This window comes from Leopardus geoffroyi, chromosome B1 (genome assembly GCF_018350155.1).
Source record: "Leopardus geoffroyi isolate Oge1 chromosome B1, O.geoffroyi_Oge1_pat1.0, whole genome shotgun sequence".
NCBI lineage: Eukaryota > Metazoa > Chordata > Mammalia > Carnivora > Felidae > Leopardus > Leopardus geoffroyi.
The window spans coordinates 24,914,404-24,932,049 of record NC_059327.1 but is presented as its reverse complement, the minus strand read 5'-3'; the positions used below and the strand labels follow the sequence as shown (position 1 = coordinate 24,932,049).

Genomic DNA, 17,646 nt, shown 5'->3' with positions numbered 1-17,646 from the left:
CAGATCACACACGATTGTGGTTTTGTGCAATCGACTTCCACAGATGTTCGCATGACATCGTTGCTGGCCCCATTCAGCCACCAAACAGTAAAGTTAAAAGTTTGCACATTGCCGACCCAGATATGGATTTTGCTCCCCAGTATTCTATCTATAATGTTTGGTGACAAGGAGATGAATCAGAGACTACTACACAGTTTAATGCTCTGTTTCTAACTAACGATAACAATCTGCACACTGGTATCTTTAAGAAACATTTAATTTATATTTACTTCCCTATATTTTAAACATCTTCATCTATGATACAATTCATTCATTTTCTGTTACCACACAACAATTTTGTGTTTGGAATACCTTGATAACTATATTTTACTCTAAATGATTTCCTTCATAATTCTACGTGTTTGATTTATACACCAAAAAATACCATTCTGAGATGTGATCTGCAGTCTTCACCAGGATGCAAAAAAGACCCATTGGCACAAAAAAGACGAAGAAGCCCTATTTGAAAGGATTAAGGGGCAGCAGATCTTCAGGAATGAAATATACCACAAAGGCACGAAGTCTGGGTACCCAATGGGAGGGAGGAGGCAGTACAGGCGCCATGAGGACACGTAAGAGTTTATGACGGATGCACAATTCGTCCAGAGAAGGGCTGTCTACTCTCGCCATCACCACTGTTAACCTCAAAGTTGTAATCCCCTGAAAAGTAGACGCCATCCTCTGCTTTCAGGAAAGAGACTGTGTACCTGTGAGCTTGGTAGTAGAGAGAACAGGAGTAAGAGAAACCCTGTGGGTTGTGGTTGGGCAGAAAAAGGCAATTCCATGTGAAGGAGGATGCGATTAAGACAGTGTGTTCCATCACCCCTTACAGCTTGAAGGTCTTTTCCCAGCAACGATTCTGTATTTTGTTTACATAGGGACAGGGATCCTTAAAAATAACAGGCAGAATCCCTGTTTTATATGTAAGGATTTTAAGGCAAGGAAACGTAAATGATGGTTTTCATACACAGGACATCATTTGGGAGAGTAGAACTAGGAACTGTTAAGTTATATCGAGTGTGTATATTTGTGTGTCAGAGAGACAGAGAGACAGAGGGAGATACATGCACACAGAGATGGGGAGATACACACATGCACACACACACACACACACAGAGGGAGATACACACACACACACACACACACACACACACACACGAGACAGAGAGATTGATTGATTGATTGATTGATTGACTGAGAGAGAAAATACCCAACGAGGAACCTTAAAACTTTGTCCCACGGCCAAACACTTTAAATCTCTGGAAGAAATAGAAACCTCCGATTACTTTTTGAGAAACTTGATGAACCTAATCAAAGTAATGATCATTATGAAAATAACATTTCAGGTAGTATTAAAAGAAGCATTTTCTTCAGAGGCTTCGAAACCTTGTTTACATGACACTTCATTAATTTCACAACATAAAGTGAAGCAGGAGATCTGGACTTTCTACTTCCCTCCATTCCGCAACAGAGGGCAAAGTGGTACGATACACAGTAGAGATTGTATCTGCTGTTTAGAGAAGTGACTTTTTGTGGACAACTGACAAGTATTATTTAGCCTTTGGTCAGTCGGAAGGTTGGGTGCAGAGGAGAAGTTTGAGGGGAACAAGGGAAGCAAGTGCTCTTGAGGTTTGGATGTACCCCAAATCAGTCTCCATCTACAAACATTGATTGAGCCATGACCCATGCGCCAAGCACAGGGGAGGCATGAAAAGGGCCAAGTCCCCAGTAATCAGTCAGCTGTGGTAGCCAAAATTCTTTCTTTTCAAGTATAGTACCTGGATTTGCTACTGTGCAAACTGCGTAAGAGGTCAATATATATCAAAAAAAAAAAAAAAAAAAAAAAGGAAAGAAAAAGAAAAACTACGCAACGTAAAGAATTTCTTTCTTGGGTGGACATAGACAGCTAAAATCCCATTTGCTGTTACAGCTGTGGAAATGCTTAATTTTCCTCACATATAAAAAGTAACTATTTTTCTTTAAGTGGCTATTTTTCTTTAAGATGCTCCATTTTTGGCCACATAGAGACTCTGTGTGTGTGTGTGTGTGTGTGTGTGTGTGTGTGTGTGTGTATACACACATAGGCAAATACACACACACACACACACACACACACACACAGACGAATGACAAGACAGAGGCAGCAACTTTCCAGGGATACTATCCTTATTCTAGGAGGCCAATAGCTGTCAAAAATATCATTATTTATGAAAATATAAGGGGAAGCAGGAATGTTTGATTTAGTCTTACTCTCAAAACACCAAACCACAAGATATTTTTGTGTTACCTTTAATAAGACATTGTTTGTGGAACCTTTCCATTTGTGACAATGGGTTTGTCAAATAAGACAACAATGAAGGAAACACTTTTGCTTTGAAAGGGCCAACCAATTATAGTTGTAGACTTTATACTCCTATATCTTAGTTCTTACACTTCCTCTAGCCAATTGCAAACTGTTATCACCAGATAACACAGCTTAAAAAAAACTTATTGGAATGTTGGGTTTCTTAAAGGTTTTATTTTTCTAAAGCCATAATAAAATGGTTACATTTAAAATCTTTTGCTAAAGATTTATCCTAAAGCCATAATAAAATGGCTACATTTAAAATCTTTTGCTCTCTCTCTTACTTTCTGATTAGACTTGACATTGTTTACTCTGTCCTATACTGGGCAATATTATCTGGTTTAACAAGGAGAAAGATTTTCATGAGCATTTAGGACAAGCTTACAGCCTATAAGGGGATATAACTAGCATGTTATCTTCATAATCTGTCTTATCACAATCACCAACCTTAAATTTCCCCTCTTCAAGTCATGTCGGGGCTATTAGGTGAAAGCCAAATGACCTTTTGCCAATAACACGCAGCACAGAAATCTGTTGACACTTGGAGGCCACTTATAATATTGTTAACAATTCAGAACTTCATACAGATATGAAAAACAACTGGATTAACCAAAAAGGTTAAGAAGATATCATTTCTGACCCATTCACATAGATGATATAAATACACAGACTTACAGAGCAAACAAGGAGGAGCCATGAAACAGGACTAGGATACCTTTCCTGAATTCAGAGAGATTATTTTATTGCAAAATGCTATATTATATCAATTCGTATTCTTAATACCAGGATCAGGCAGAAGTTCCTGTTTCTTTAGTGTACCCCTTAAAACACAGTCTGCCATTTGGCTGGTGTCACATGAGCCCAAGTACGTTTGAATTGCACCACTGTATTTGTGTTTTATTATATTTCAAACGCCTGCCTCCAGCATACCTGACACCCGCCTGGAACTCAGAGCAGCTCCAGGCTGCCAGAGGAAATACCAGCAGGCTCTCACAGGGCAGGGCAGATTACTCCACTGACACACAGCCCTTCCAGGCCCCTCTCTTGCAGAGACCAGGCCACCTCGGGCCAGACCAGCCCCACGGCGGACCCCCACCAGCACAGCAGAGCTCCGTGCTTCTGCCTGAAGCTGCTCATCACGACTGCTTTCCTGACACTCAAAACGACCTTGCTTCTCTTTCCAAGGTTAAAAGACAAAAAAAAAACAAAAACAAAAACAAAAAAACTCCACACACCTCTCATAAAACCTTATCTAGAAATAATCAGACCAGAAACCAGAGAGGCATTAGAGAAAAAAACATCCCAGAAATGCTAAATACCAGAGGAAGGGAGATGGAAATCATTGCCACGGCAGGGAGGAACTTGATCCAGCCGATGAGATCATTAATTAACCGAGTTAATATCTGCGTCCGTGTATGGAACTGTTTTCCTTTTAATACCTCTCATCCCACCCTCCCCCATTCGCCCCTCACCTGCCAGCCTTCTGTCTCTGGTGTTTTTCCAAATGACATCCAGGGCTCTAGCCGTGGAGTCTCGGATGTGATCGCTAAAGGACCTCCGGAGAGGGGCTCTCAGGGGCCGAGCCATCACGTGGGCCTCGGGGTCCCCCATCCACCCGCCAGGGACTTCAGCGCAGCCCTGGCGTCGCGACCATGCCGCTCTCCTCCCGCCGGTGTCCTCCGGCGGCTGCGGGCCGTCGCTGCGCGGGGCGGCCGGGCTGCGTGCGCGCCGGGCCCGGGGGCGAGCCGCCGGCGAGCCGTGCGCCCTCAGGATCCCGGCATTGCGGCTCGCACTGCGGCCCGGGAAGCGCCGACTGCAGGCGGCCTCCTGGACCGCCGCCAAGCGCGCGCGGCTGCCACATCTGGAAAGGCTTACAAATGAGCCAGCGACACGCTCGCGCAGCGCCCGGGCTGCCTTCGTGGCTATCTAGATGATTCTGGCTTCCTGTGTAATCCAATAACTTGACTTGGTACATGCTCGGCCGTTCGTCTATTCAATAACTTGAATAGACGTCTCCTTCCCGGGCAATCCAGGTAACCTTGCACTTCTGAAGGGGAAGGCAGAGCAGGAGGCAAAAAAGCGAGGGAAGGAGAGGGAGGGTGGCAGGTGGAGGTCTCTTCAACTTCCACGGTAAATTCTCATTCACATTTGCATTTGATGGACTCGCTGTGTTTTACTAAGTCAAGGTTTTCGATGAGGCCGTTTATGACAGAGAAAGGTCAACCTTTAGCTGTGGGTTTGGGAAGGAAAATATGGCTGTCATCGGCATCCTACACATCAGTCTGGATTCTCTAGGAAATGGATACCTGAGTTTTAAAGGAAACATTAATCATCTCCTCATACCTCCCCTCTAACTATGCTTCTACTTACATTAGGTGGTTTCATCATATCATTCTAGGTTTTGCCTCTAAAGAGGGTTCAACTGTCCCCTGGTTTTGAGAATCTTTTAGTTCCAAATGAGCAAACTTCATAATTATAATTGCACATCAAAAACTCTCCCCCAAAGAATAAAAAAAGTGCCAAGCACCATGAAGTCAAAATATGGGCCAAATGTTTCTTTGACAAGATACGTTTTTGAGTTTCTGAAATCTATTTCTTTCCAATGAGTTTGGCCGATTCTCTGCTTTTTAATGCAGTATTAATCCTCTCTTTTCTCACTATCCCCTAAATGCCATCTTTTAACTTTCAAGGTTTGGCATGGAGGCTTACTATTGGCATCACATAGTATCTAAGGGCCAGTTCATAACCTTTGCAAAATTAGATAATGCTGTAAAAGCACTTTGTAAATTGCAAGGTACCATGTGAATGCTAATTATTATCATAATTATTTTTATATGAAATCATTTTCAGCCCACACTGATCTCCTGAGTCTCCAAATTTCTACAGCATGCATTCTCTTTCTCATCAACTTTGACAACTTAATTATACAAGGGACGATAATTACAATAGTGTGATTGTGCTTACTAGTTATAACTAACACTTGTACCACTACTTATTAGCAACCCACGAGTTTTCAATCATATTGTTCCCAAATTGTTAAAGCTTATGAGTCTCTCCAACTGCGAATGTGCATGTCAGCAGATATTGTCTTCTTTGCCTTATCATTGGGCTGGACATAGATGAGGAGGCAACAAGTACTAACTGCTGTTATGTAGACCTCTGTCCCTGTTGGGGGCGGGGGGTCAATTCTGAGGGAAAATTCTCCATTAAAAAAAATCTCAAAAAATTTGATTGCCTAATACATGGCTCGATTTTAAAACAAAGTACCCTGGGGGTGCCTGGGTGGCTCAGTCGGTTAAGCGGCCGACTTCGGCTCAGGTCATGATCTCACGTTCCGGGAGTTCGAGCCCCGCGTCGGGCTCTGTGCCAACAGCTCAGAGCCTGGAGCCTGTTTCAGATTCTGTGTCTCCCTCTCTCTGAACCTCCCCTGTTCATGCTCTGTCTCTCTCTGTCTCAAAAAGAAATAAACGTTAAAAAAAATTAAAAAATAAATAAATAAAACAAAGTACCCAAAGTCTGTGTGTGTGTGCGCGCGCGCACGTATTTGTTTCTCCTTCAAAGAGGTCTGAGCACTGTGAAACAGGTTGACTCATTTTCTGGTCAGGCTGAACAAGGCAGATCTGTTTGTATATGAATATTATGAAGTAACCATAGCACAACTAGTGAGCCACACTCTATGCCAGGCATGGGAAAGTTGAGGATGAATAAGATGTCAACTCTGTCTTTGAGGAGAAATCACACTGACCACAAATAATTTCAAAATAGTGTCATAAGTTCTATGATAGACGCATGTACAAAGCATATAGGAGCAAAAAGAAGGAAAGGTAGCTTAGATTCCCAATTACTCGTAAGCACTGACCTCACCTAAATTTCCAGGCTGGATTTACAACATGCAACCATTCCTAGCATGAATATCAACCGCTGATTGTATGAGTTATGCAAAGTGACAGAGTGTAATGAAATTGAAGTCTTTCTACACCTAAACACAGAAAGGGAAAAGGGAGCAACAAAGGGAAACAGCATTAATTGAATACCTATGATGTACCAAAACCTCTTCTAGCACTGTGGATAGATAGACCTCCATGGACACAGACCCTTATAGGTGTTGTTATCTCCTCCTCAGAGATGAGGAAATTGGAGGGCAGAGAAAGAAATTTGAGAAAGGTCAGGTAGTCACTGGCAGATCCAGGATTCACACCCAGAGCTGTCTGCGTCCGAAGCTCATTAGCTTCCCAATCAACTTGATTGTTCATAAATTAATGACAGTGATGACAATGACCCATTAGTGTTTATCTAGGGTTAGCTGATACCAAGCTATGGGCCAAAGCTCTTGAATCTTAGCTAAATAAAATCACCACAGGGTCCATGGTGTGGAAGAAGCCCGAGTCTCAGATGGGTTTTAGAAAATCCCACCTATGAAAATTGAAGGGCAGTGATCAAGAGAACCAAGGCCTGGTCAACACATATTGCTTAATGATAGGGCGCTCAGGTCTGATCCCCAAGGTGTTCCAGAATACCCTCCTTCTTCTCTGTGACCCTCTCTTTCAAAGACAATAATACTAGTATTTCACAGAAGTGCATCTCAGCAGGTATTGAAAAAGCCTACTTATTTTAAGCACAGGTTCCATTAGGTAGAACAGTCCATGGACCTAACCTAAGAAGTTATTATATTAAATAAAAAAAAGGAAGCCTTACCAACATAAATGTAACTTTTATTGACAGATGATTGGAGAAAGGGAGCATAGCCAAATGTTTTTGAGCAAGGTGGGCTTTAATTATTGATTTTACTGTATTCCAAAGTAGGGCTGGCAACTTGTTACCTTATTTCTGAAAACTCATTAAATTCAAATTTCATTGTGAATATATTTCAACTCCTTGCAAATGAGTCTCAGCCACATATCATGGGAATGATGTAAAAACACTGATACAGTGTAAATTTTAAATTATTTTTATTTTTTTGTTTTCTGTATTTATTGGCCATTAGAAGAAATGTTATATGCAGAAAAAGTGCTTTTCAAAATCTACTGTTTATAGAGTAATTCCTCAAGTTTTATTCCCACAAGTTCCAAATAACCCAAGTGTCTTCTGAGAGATAGAGACAGTATGCCATAGTTAATGTTATCTCAGCTTGGCAGATGGGGAAAGTGGGAATATGAGAAATCTGTTGATTTCTTTCAAGATCCTCCTGGGACTTATAAGAGAACTGAGAAGAGCAACATTATGCTTTGATTACTCCTCAGTTCCTTATTGTGATAAAGGGCTAGTTTCAGCCATTGGTGGGGCTGCTTTCTGACCCGGGAGACTCTTGTTTGTATGTTAAGCTACAGACTCTGGCTCAAATATGTCCCTAATATTTTCCATCTAAGAAAACTATTCCGCTTTGGTGATGTATTATAGATTTTATCTCATTTTCTGTAATTGGTAAATTTTGTCTTCTTATTGAGAAAATTTTTAACTTTATGGTCTTTCTAGGTCCCATACGCTTTGATCTAATGCTAGAGAAAACTTATTTTTCAAGCCTGTGTAGCATAAATCCACTTTGATCTTATGGCCACTCTTATTTGCTGATGCAACTCATTTAAGCCTCTTTTGAAGTAATTAGAGCAGTAGGGCTACCCAAAGTGCTGGTAGGTTCTTTCAAAATAGTATGAATAATGATGGGAAATGAAATGTTTATTAAGAGTCAATGCCATGCTTAGATCTGGGTCTTTGGAACAGGAAGGAAATTATTAAAACCCCATTTGGTTAAGCCCCATGAGAGATCCAGCCCCTGCAACAGGACAACAGATTTAGTGAATGACAGTGCCTACCCTGGCATAATAGATCTCCCTAAAGGGCTGTAACGCCACAAAAGGAGTTCTCCATTGTGTATCTAAGTATCCAAAAGCCCATGACAAGAATTTGTAGTATGAAGCTTCTGTAACTCTGAGGAATATATAAGTGGTTTCTGTTTTTCCAATGAATAATACCTAGCGTGTAGGTTACATGCTGCCGATATCTGCTTTCATTCTGAATTTTGTTTATTTAACGTGATTCTATTAATAGAGTATATTTGCTCTGGTGGAAGTGGCAATTGTATTTGTTAGTGTGCTTCTATAAATGGAACTCTAAGGATTACACTCAGTTTGGTTGAGAATCTCCTCTACGATAAATTGTTAAATATTTTCAACCAAAGTGTTCAAGGCAAGGTTGTTTACACTATCAATTAGGTATGTAGTGATGCTTGGGAGACCAATAGACCACAATGACAATTTTCTTCAAATTGCTGATCTCTGACCTGAGGAGAGACAAGAGTCTCCTTGGAAGGCAAGAAGAAAATCTTGGAATAGTCATCTATTTATATAGCTGTTTATATATTTCTATTTTTCTAATATACAGAGCATACAAGTATAGTGATTTATGGATAAAGTTTATAAATCAATGTATATATTGGGGTTCTGTGCTCAGAAAGTTTTAGTGATGGGAGTTAACAATCAAACATATTCAGAGACTATTTCTCTAGTACTGATATATACCCAAATCACACTATCTGTCAGAGTAAAAGCAACTTGTTAGGGGAATACTGTTGAATAAGGAGAACGGGTGCACTAAAATAAGAAGCAAATATAAGGAAAGAAAAAGATTCTTTTCTTCCTGACTGACACAATGACACCTTCTTTCCTTTTTAACTACTGAATTTCATTACTAACTAGACCTTCTGAAACAAAGTTCTTCACCTGGGCTGAGAAAAGTCACCTTACCTCTGAGAAAGGAAACTGCTATATACTGAATATTTATGTTCTCTTCCAAATTCATATAATGAAAACTAATCCTCAATGTGATAGTATTAGAAGGTGGAGCCTTTGGGAAGTGATTAAGTCATGAGAGTTGAGCCATCACAAATGGGATTAGTGCCCTATAAAAGAGAATTTGGGGTATTCCTTGCCTTTTCTCCATGTGAGGGCTCAGCAAGAAGATGGTCTCTGGCAACCAGGAAGTAGGTTATCACCAGACACCAAATCTGCGGGCACCTTGATCTTCGACCTCATTGCCTCTAGACTGTGAGAAAACAAATTTCTGTTGTTTACAAGCCACCTGGTCTCCGGCATTCTGTTGAAGCAGACCAAATAGACTAAGGCAGAGACAGACCTTATTTCAGTCCTGCCCCTTGACAGCCTTGTGATCTTGGAACAGTATTTTCACGATTGCTGGAAAGGGGATTGACTAGATCCCTGATTCTGGTCCAAAGCGGGAGACAGAAGTAAAGGGTACAGAATCACACAGGATGGGGCCTGTCCTTCTGAAGTGGAACAAGAAAGTTTACAACTCTACTGGCGTAGGTGGTCTCATTCCACTTCTCAAAACTATCTCCACAGAATCTAATCTATCAGTAAATTAATTGGCCATTTTAATACTGTCCTCAAGCTATTTTCAAGTTGCTTTGAATATGTTTCTTTGGAGTTGTTCATTTGTTTATTTTGCTTTACCTGTCTCTCAATTATTTCCTTTCCATTTTCTGTTGATTAGTTGACTCTGGTTTTCTACACTGGAAATTTTGGCAGAAAGACAGGAAAGAAAAGGTGCTAGAGAATGGGAAGAGGAAGTAGTGATGCTCCCAGAATTTTTTTTAATGTAATGATTTCAGATTTTCTCCTGTGTCATGATTTCAGAACGTTAAAATACTTTTAATTCTATAGAAATATCAACAAGGATGCATCACCAATACTAGTACTAAAGAAATAATTCATCCAAAATTTATGTTGCCTTAGCAAAGAATAGGATATCTACTGGTAGAATAAATTTTAGACACAGTTAAGTTTAGGAGGAAATAATTTCCTTGCTCTTATTTTTCATTTTCTTCTCTTCTTCCTTTTGTCATTTTATTCTTCTATTATTTATTCTTCACAATATAAAATTCCAGTACATTATGAATTAAAGGAGTCCAACATTATGACACAGAATTACAGTGATGTAATTTCTCTCCAAAGCTTTACACTATGACTATCTGAATTGCTTTTAAATTGTATATATTTCAATTCATACTAGTTTTGTATGTATCTTTATATTGGGGTTAGAACCAAAAAAATCAATCTTTTGTGGATTCTGAATTATAAGACTTCTGAGAAACAAAAATAAATACTCAAATGCTTTATTTTACCTTCATGTAAACTCACGGCCACAAGTTTCCTTAAAGAATGTCAGATGTGGTTATCCTTTGGATTATAACAATTATCAATAACCTCTAATAACATGCTATGCTAATAGTAAAATCAAAAGCAATTTGGGATAATGGCTGAATGGTGCACTCAAGCATATACATTCAGCAATAGTTTCAAAGTCAGACAACTGGGAACACAAATATTTTCTATGTAAATATAACCTATTGATAATTAGGTTAATGTAACCTAATTATACCTTTTCAACCATATTACTAATAAATGTTATTTATTTAGAGGACCCAAAACACTGCTAGTAACAGCTGGTTTGAATGTTTTCATAAAAAGTTATTTTATAGGTTGCCTTAACTTTTGTCCATGAAAGGATTCTGATGATATACCCCACGCGCCCCCCCCCCCATACAACAAATACAAAATAATGTTTTTCAGAAATCGCACATAGGTAATTCAGGACTGTGACTTCTGAAAGAGGGTAAAAGGAAATAGATGAGCTCTACCATTGCTACAGCTTACTGCTTTAAGGGTATTTTCTGGCCGCCGAGTGTAGAGGGGAAAACCAAACATAATCTGAGAATCTTGAGGTGACAGAGATCAGAGTTTATGGAGACTGAGGCAGTTAGAATTTGCAGGTCAGGGTACCAAAGGAAAGAGAGCAACATAGTGAGCTCTGTAGATCCGCAGAGGAGTCTCCCCAAGCCTTTGACCGAATGCTGATCTGCACAGGTGTAGAAGGAACTTTCCCAAACTTGAGAAAGAAGTAATGGAAGTCAACAGGCACATAACTCCCTGGCGCTCACACAGGGCTGCAATTAGTTTCTGTTTCCACCACTCAGCATGAGGAGACCTCATGTAATAAGGAGTATTAGATAGAATCCCTAGAAGAGTCATGCCTCAGTAGTGGCACTAAATTAGTTCTGCTCTGGACCTGCTAGCAGAAGAAAGGAAATAATAAAGAGAAGAAATCATTGAAATTGAAAACAAACAACAGAGATTAAAAGATGGTTCTTTGGATAGACCAACAAAATTGATTAATCTCTAGTCAGATTAACTAGAAAGAAAAAGTGAATTTAATAGGATTCAAGGTTAATATACAAAAATCAATTGTATTTCCGTATGTTAACAATGAACATCGCTAAGTCTCATTTACAACATGATCAAAAAATATGAAATAGAGATAAATTTAACAAATATGCATGCCAAAACATATACACTGAATGGTTTGTAAAACACTGCTAACAGCAGTTAATTACCTGAATAGAGAGATATACCATGTTCATGGATTTTAAGACTTATACAAGAACTTTTGTGGCCTTAAGTGAGACAAAGCTTTCTTAGGACCCAATATGCATCAATCATTAAAAAAAAAGGATAAATTGAACAAAAAAGACTTTGCTCTTTTAAAAACACTGCAAGGGGAAGAAAAAGTCAAGCCACTGGCTAGGAGAAAATATTTACATATTTTCTCCTACATATACCCAGAATATATAAAGATCCCTATAATTCAACTTAACAAAAAGACAAATAATCAGATTTTAACAAATGGGCAAAAATTTTGAAATAACACTTTACAAAATAAGGTATAAGATGACTAATAAGTACATGAAGATACACAATCTCATTAGTCATTAGGGAAATGCAAATTAAAGACACATTGAGGTACCACTACACACTGAAATGAAAAAGACTAACCCTATCAACTGTTGGATAGGATGTGGGACAACTGGAATTCTTATATATTGCTGGTGGGAACGTAAAATGGTTTAACCAATTTAAAAGTCTGGAAGTTTCTTATAAGGTTAAACTTACCCTTACCAACTAAATCCACTCAGGTATTACTCAAAAGAAATGATAACATACGTTTGCACAAACACTTGTAAGATAATAGTGACAGCACCTTTGTCCACTTACAGGTAACTCTATAAAAGGCACAACTATAGTGCCAGACATGAGCTCAGTGCTTGCTAGAGGCTGCGGTTGCGGGGGGGGGGGGGGGGTGGCGGCGGCGGGTAGCGTGAGATTCACTATAACGTACATGAGAGCTATTTTGAAGGTGATGAAAAAGAGCAAAATGATAAGTACGAAATATTTTCAACATAAATAACCGAACAAGTGTTAATGTCCATAATAAATCACTTCTACAAATCAAAAAAAAAGCAAAATAGAAACAACCCAACTGAAAAAAATCAATGGATTTTATTTTACATAGAGTTGACAGAATTGGGAAACAGAAGCTCAGGGTTCAAATTTTGATATCACTGAAAATTCTGGGATAAAAAGCAAATCATCGGAGCTCTGGATCTTTGAGAATCAGATGTAAGTCTTCACAGAGAGGTGGGGAGGAATCTGCTGCTTAGAAAACGATCACTGGCTTGGAGTATGTATGGAATGTATATATGGAAATGATATCCCAGTACTGTGTTACTGGGTCAAATTGTATGAGAGTTTTATAATAAGGCACTTAAGATATTATCAATAATAAAATTATTTATTTATTTATTTATTTATTTATTTATTTATTTATTTAATATTTATTTATTTTTGTGAGAGAGAGAGCACAAGCAGGGGAGAGACAGACAGAGAGGGAGACAGAGAGTCCAAAGCAGGCTCCATGTGACAGCCCAACATAGGGCTTGAACCCACGAACTGTGAGATCATGACCTGAGCCAAAGTTGTACACTCAACAAACTGAGCCACCTGGTGCCCCAATAATAAAGTTTATTTGAATGGTATCACAAAAAGACTCATTCTATATTGAATAATTATTAGTATAATTTCACACCATGTTATTAGTATTGGCATATTATTAGTCAAAGCAATACAAATATTTCAACTCAATGATAGATTACTATTGGATCGCACTATTGTATTAGGATATGTTATTTGTATGGATACATATTCCTTTCCAAGGCACCTAATGGAATCTTAAAAAGTGATTATTTAAGTAAACAGGTATCCTGCTAACATTAGCAGAAAAAGAACATGTAACTTTCATAGTCTCTTTCTGATAAATAGTAAGACAAAAACCTCTTTGCAAATATTTTAAGCAAGAAAAAACAACAGGAAAGAAAATGAAACTCTTACTCTTCTGGCTGGCATACAAAAAGCTAAAGGAAGACAAGTCAGGAGAAGAAAATAAAAAGAAGAGCCGGGAAAGGGAAAAAATAGTACTATTAAGGGAGATGGAACATCACTACTCATTTGCATAGGTTATGCTGTACAGGAAGTGGCAATCTGCAAACTTCACCTGAAAAAAGGAATCTGCAGAGAAAGTCGAGCGTACTCCCACTGAAGAAAAAAAGCAGATGACAATGGGCAGTGGAGATTGCTAGAAAGTGCTTCTTTTAGACAAAATCCTTTCCCTTCCTTTCCCTCCTTTTTTTCCAGTTGTGGCGGGCGGGGGGCACCCTCATTAATAGACAGAAGAAATGTGGTGCCTGCACCGCTTCCCTAATGTTGAATGGGAGACTCAGGAGGTTCTGACCCTAATTTTTCCTCACACTCACTACTGGCTTGGCCTTCATGGTCTTTGAGACTTTTCAATGTGTGGCCAATGGCTGGCCAGAATCTGGATGAATGGTCAGGGATGAGCACAGAAATCTAGAGGAAGCATTTAGAAACTTCTTATAGTAGTTGGACAGAGTAATTTTATGTCTATTGAATCTAATGATAAAACACTTTGGTTTCTCTTTTTTATGTTTTTGTTTTTTTCCCCTCAGTTTTATTTTCTAGGACTCTATTTTTATTATATTTTAAAATGGTATGTGTCACCAGAAGAGTGAAAAAAAAGGTCACCATAAACAGGTTAGGAACTTTGCTCTAAATATATGCATAAAATATGTAGAGATAATAATTGCTTGAGTATTTCAATGGGTGTTAATTTAGCTCTCGTGTATCTAGATGGAGAGAAAAGGTAAAATCACTGTTTTGTGAATTATTTAATCAGCCTCTGAATTAAACAATTGCTGATGGAGCACCTGGGTGGCTCAGTCGGTTAAGTGTCCGACTTCGGCTCAGGTCATGATCTCACGGTCCGTGAGTTCGAGCCCCGCGCTGGGTTCTGTGCTGACAGCTCAGAGCCTGGAGCCTGTTTCGGATTCTGTGTCTCCCTCCCTCTCTGACCCTCCCCCATTCATGCTCTGTCTCTCTCTGTCTCAAAACTAAATAAACGTTAAAAAATATGAACAATTGTTGGTATTTGCACATTTCTTACTATTTGTTATTTATGTGGAAGAACAACATAGTAAGCAGTTTTAATATCTCAAGTTGGAAATTGGAAAAAAATGTTGAAAGGAAATGGAAGCATTTTTGCCTTTGGAGCTTCATGCACAGTGAGTGGTTCACATCTGGTACCAAGACTATAGATCATCAGTGATGTAAGAACATTGAAAACTGAAACATTCAAAGAAAAACAAAGGATGGATGGTGGCAGGAAACAGCGCAGGCCATTTTGTCATTTAAGTGTAAAATATGATTATTCTAAAGTAAACCTTTTTATCTAGCTAGTTTTTAGGAAATGGTTAGCATTTCTTAGGATGATGATTTGCTCTAAAATCAGAAAACTGGAGATCTTTAGAAGCAGCTATTTTCGTTAGTTCTCTAAACTCACATATCTCTTCTTTATCTCCATGATGTCACTTGGTTGAATTATAATAAAGCAGAATTCATTTTTTAAAAGCATATCACCAAAAGCAAAAGCATTAACTCAAAAGTTTCTGACTTTTTTCTAACCTCATTTACTAAATCCCCTGTAATAGCTACATATTAAAAGTCATATCTACATATTAAAAGTCCTTACAAATAGTGATCATAGTTATTATCTAATGGGTTTCTGGTATTGTAGTACATCATCTAAAAAATGATTTGTTTCTTTTTCCTTTACTACTGACTACAGAGTTAAGAATAAGGATGTCTAGATCTTTGCAACTGGGGTAATACCACTGATTAATTTAATAGGCTTTACTATTTTTAGTAAAAATTAGAATCACTCTCCAAGGCCTGATGAGTCTGGACCCATCCCATTTTTCCAGTTTTCTCTTCTCCCAAACACACACCCTGTGCTCCAGCTGGCTGGGCTGCACAATTGCATCACCCTGCCGTGTGCATTCCCACTGTTCTAACTTTGCCAACACTGTTTTCCAGGCCTAGAATTGCCTTTGATCTCCCTTTCCAGTTTTTCAAGGCTTTTATTTCACCCTTATCTTCTCTGGACCGTTCCAGACCAGGTGACCTCTTTTAGCTCACTGTTTCAAGTGTCTTGAGCATCTTGCCACTTAGTTGTTACCACGGAGTTGCTCAGCAGGCTGGAAGCATTCTCAAGGGATGTGTTCTCAAGGTCTAGACCAAGGAAGTTCCTAGACAACTCAACCGGAGGAGCAGGCAGAGCAGCGCTCATCAATATCACTTAGTCCTTTTTCCCTTGGCCCCGGGGCTCTCAGCTTTCGAGTGGAGGAGGGAAGAAGTGAGGGAGAAAGATGGTAGGGAAGAGAACTGGATAGGCTGACGTTTGGCTGGACTTGCACTAACCTGGAGCAGGGAGAATACATTCCATGAAGGGCAAGCTGAGGACTGTAACTTTACTGAAAAATTAGAACATTTATATCAGTTTTCAGCAATATGTGGTAATGAGTTTTCAGGGTCACTTGCGCTGTTTCTAGGATTACCAAGTTGGAAATTAGGTAATGTTTGTGTCATTACCCCATGTCCCTCCCTGAACATCTTCACACCTGCCATCTCTTCCTTTTCCCTAAGGCATTCGTGTGACTGTCCAGAGTTACTGCCGCATGCTGGATTACCCCTTCACCCCCAATGCCCTCCATTTCACAGCGTTCAGAATTCTGTCATACAAGCTCTCGATAATACCTGCTGGGCTATTCCGAGAGGAAGTTTAGCCTAGGAGAAGAGGAGGAAATAGAGAGCTGTGGAAAAATTTATACATAAAACAAGGACCTGGTCCAAGCAAACATCTATTTATTGAATGTGAGTGAACCTACTTACTGATATTCAGTTTCTCATTGCATAGTCTCTGTTCTCTTTTTCTCTTCCTATCATGTCTGCAGATGGGATTATTTCCACTGCTATATATTTTTTGCTCAATTTATTTAAACTAAAAAAATCCGCCCATTTCTCCCACCCCTAACCCCCACCTCTGGCAAACACCAGTCTGTTCTATTCTCTGTTATTCTCCGTGTCCATGTATATATAAAATATTCCACATATAAGAGATCATACAATATTTGTCTTTCTTCGTCTGACTTACTTCACATAGCATAATGCCTTGAGGTCCATCCATGTTGTCGCAAATGGCAAGATTTCTTTTTTTATGGCTGAGTAGTATTCCATTGTACATATATCCATTTGTCCATTGATAGACAGGTTATTTACATATCTTAGCTATTATAAATAATGCTGCAATGAACATGGAGGTGCATATATCTTTTTAAATTAATATTTTATTTTTAATATAAATACCCTGAAGCGGAATTACTGGATCACATGGTAGGTCTATTTTTAATTTTTTGAGGAACCTGTTTCCCACAGAGGCTGTACCAATTTATATTCCAAGCAGCAGTGCACACAAAGTTCCCTTTTCTCCACATCCTTGCCAATATTTGTTATTTCTGCTCTTTTTGAGAATAGCCATTCTAACAGGTATGAGGTGATATCTCATTGCAGTTTTGATTAGCATTTCCCTGATGCTTCATGAAGTAGAGCATCTTTTTATATCCCTATTGGTCATTTGCATGTCTTTTTTGGGAAAAAAAGTGTCTATTCAGATCTTCTACTCATTTTTTAATTGAATCATTTATTTATTTATTTGCGATTGAGGTGTATGAGTTCTTTACATGTTTTGGATATTAGCTCTTTATCAATATATGATTTGTAAATATTTTATCCCTTTTGGTAGGTTGCCTTTCCATTCTGTTGACGATTTCCTTTGCTGTGCAGAAACTTTTTAGCTTGATGGGGTTCTGCTTGTTTATTTTTGCTTTTGGGGTCAGATTCAAAAAAATCATCGCCAAGACTTATGTGAAGGAGTGTACCACCTATGTTTTCTCCTAGGAGTTTTATGGCTTCAAGTTTTATATTTAAGTTTTTAATTCATTTCAA

The 17,646-nt window shown here is 38.9% G+C and overlaps 1 protein-coding gene across 9 annotated transcripts in view; it reads right to left on the bottom strand.

The window, feature by feature from the left end:
- The window catches only part of DLC1 (DLC1 Rho GTPase activating protein), a 483,787-nt gene that overhangs the window by 181,267 nt on the left and 284,874 nt on the right, over window positions 1-17,646 (bottom strand). The window contains exon 1 of one of the 9 annotated variants that reach the window (XM_045455376.1): window positions 3,856-4,257. The exons of the other annotated variants lie outside the window; for them this stretch is intronic. Coding sequence (XP_045311332.1) covers window positions 3,856-3,994 — 139 coding nt within the window. The 5' untranslated portion in view covers window positions 3,995-4,257. Of the gene's footprint in view, window positions 1-3,855; window positions 4,258-17,646 lie in introns of those variants that run through there. 9 annotated transcript variants of the gene reach the window in all.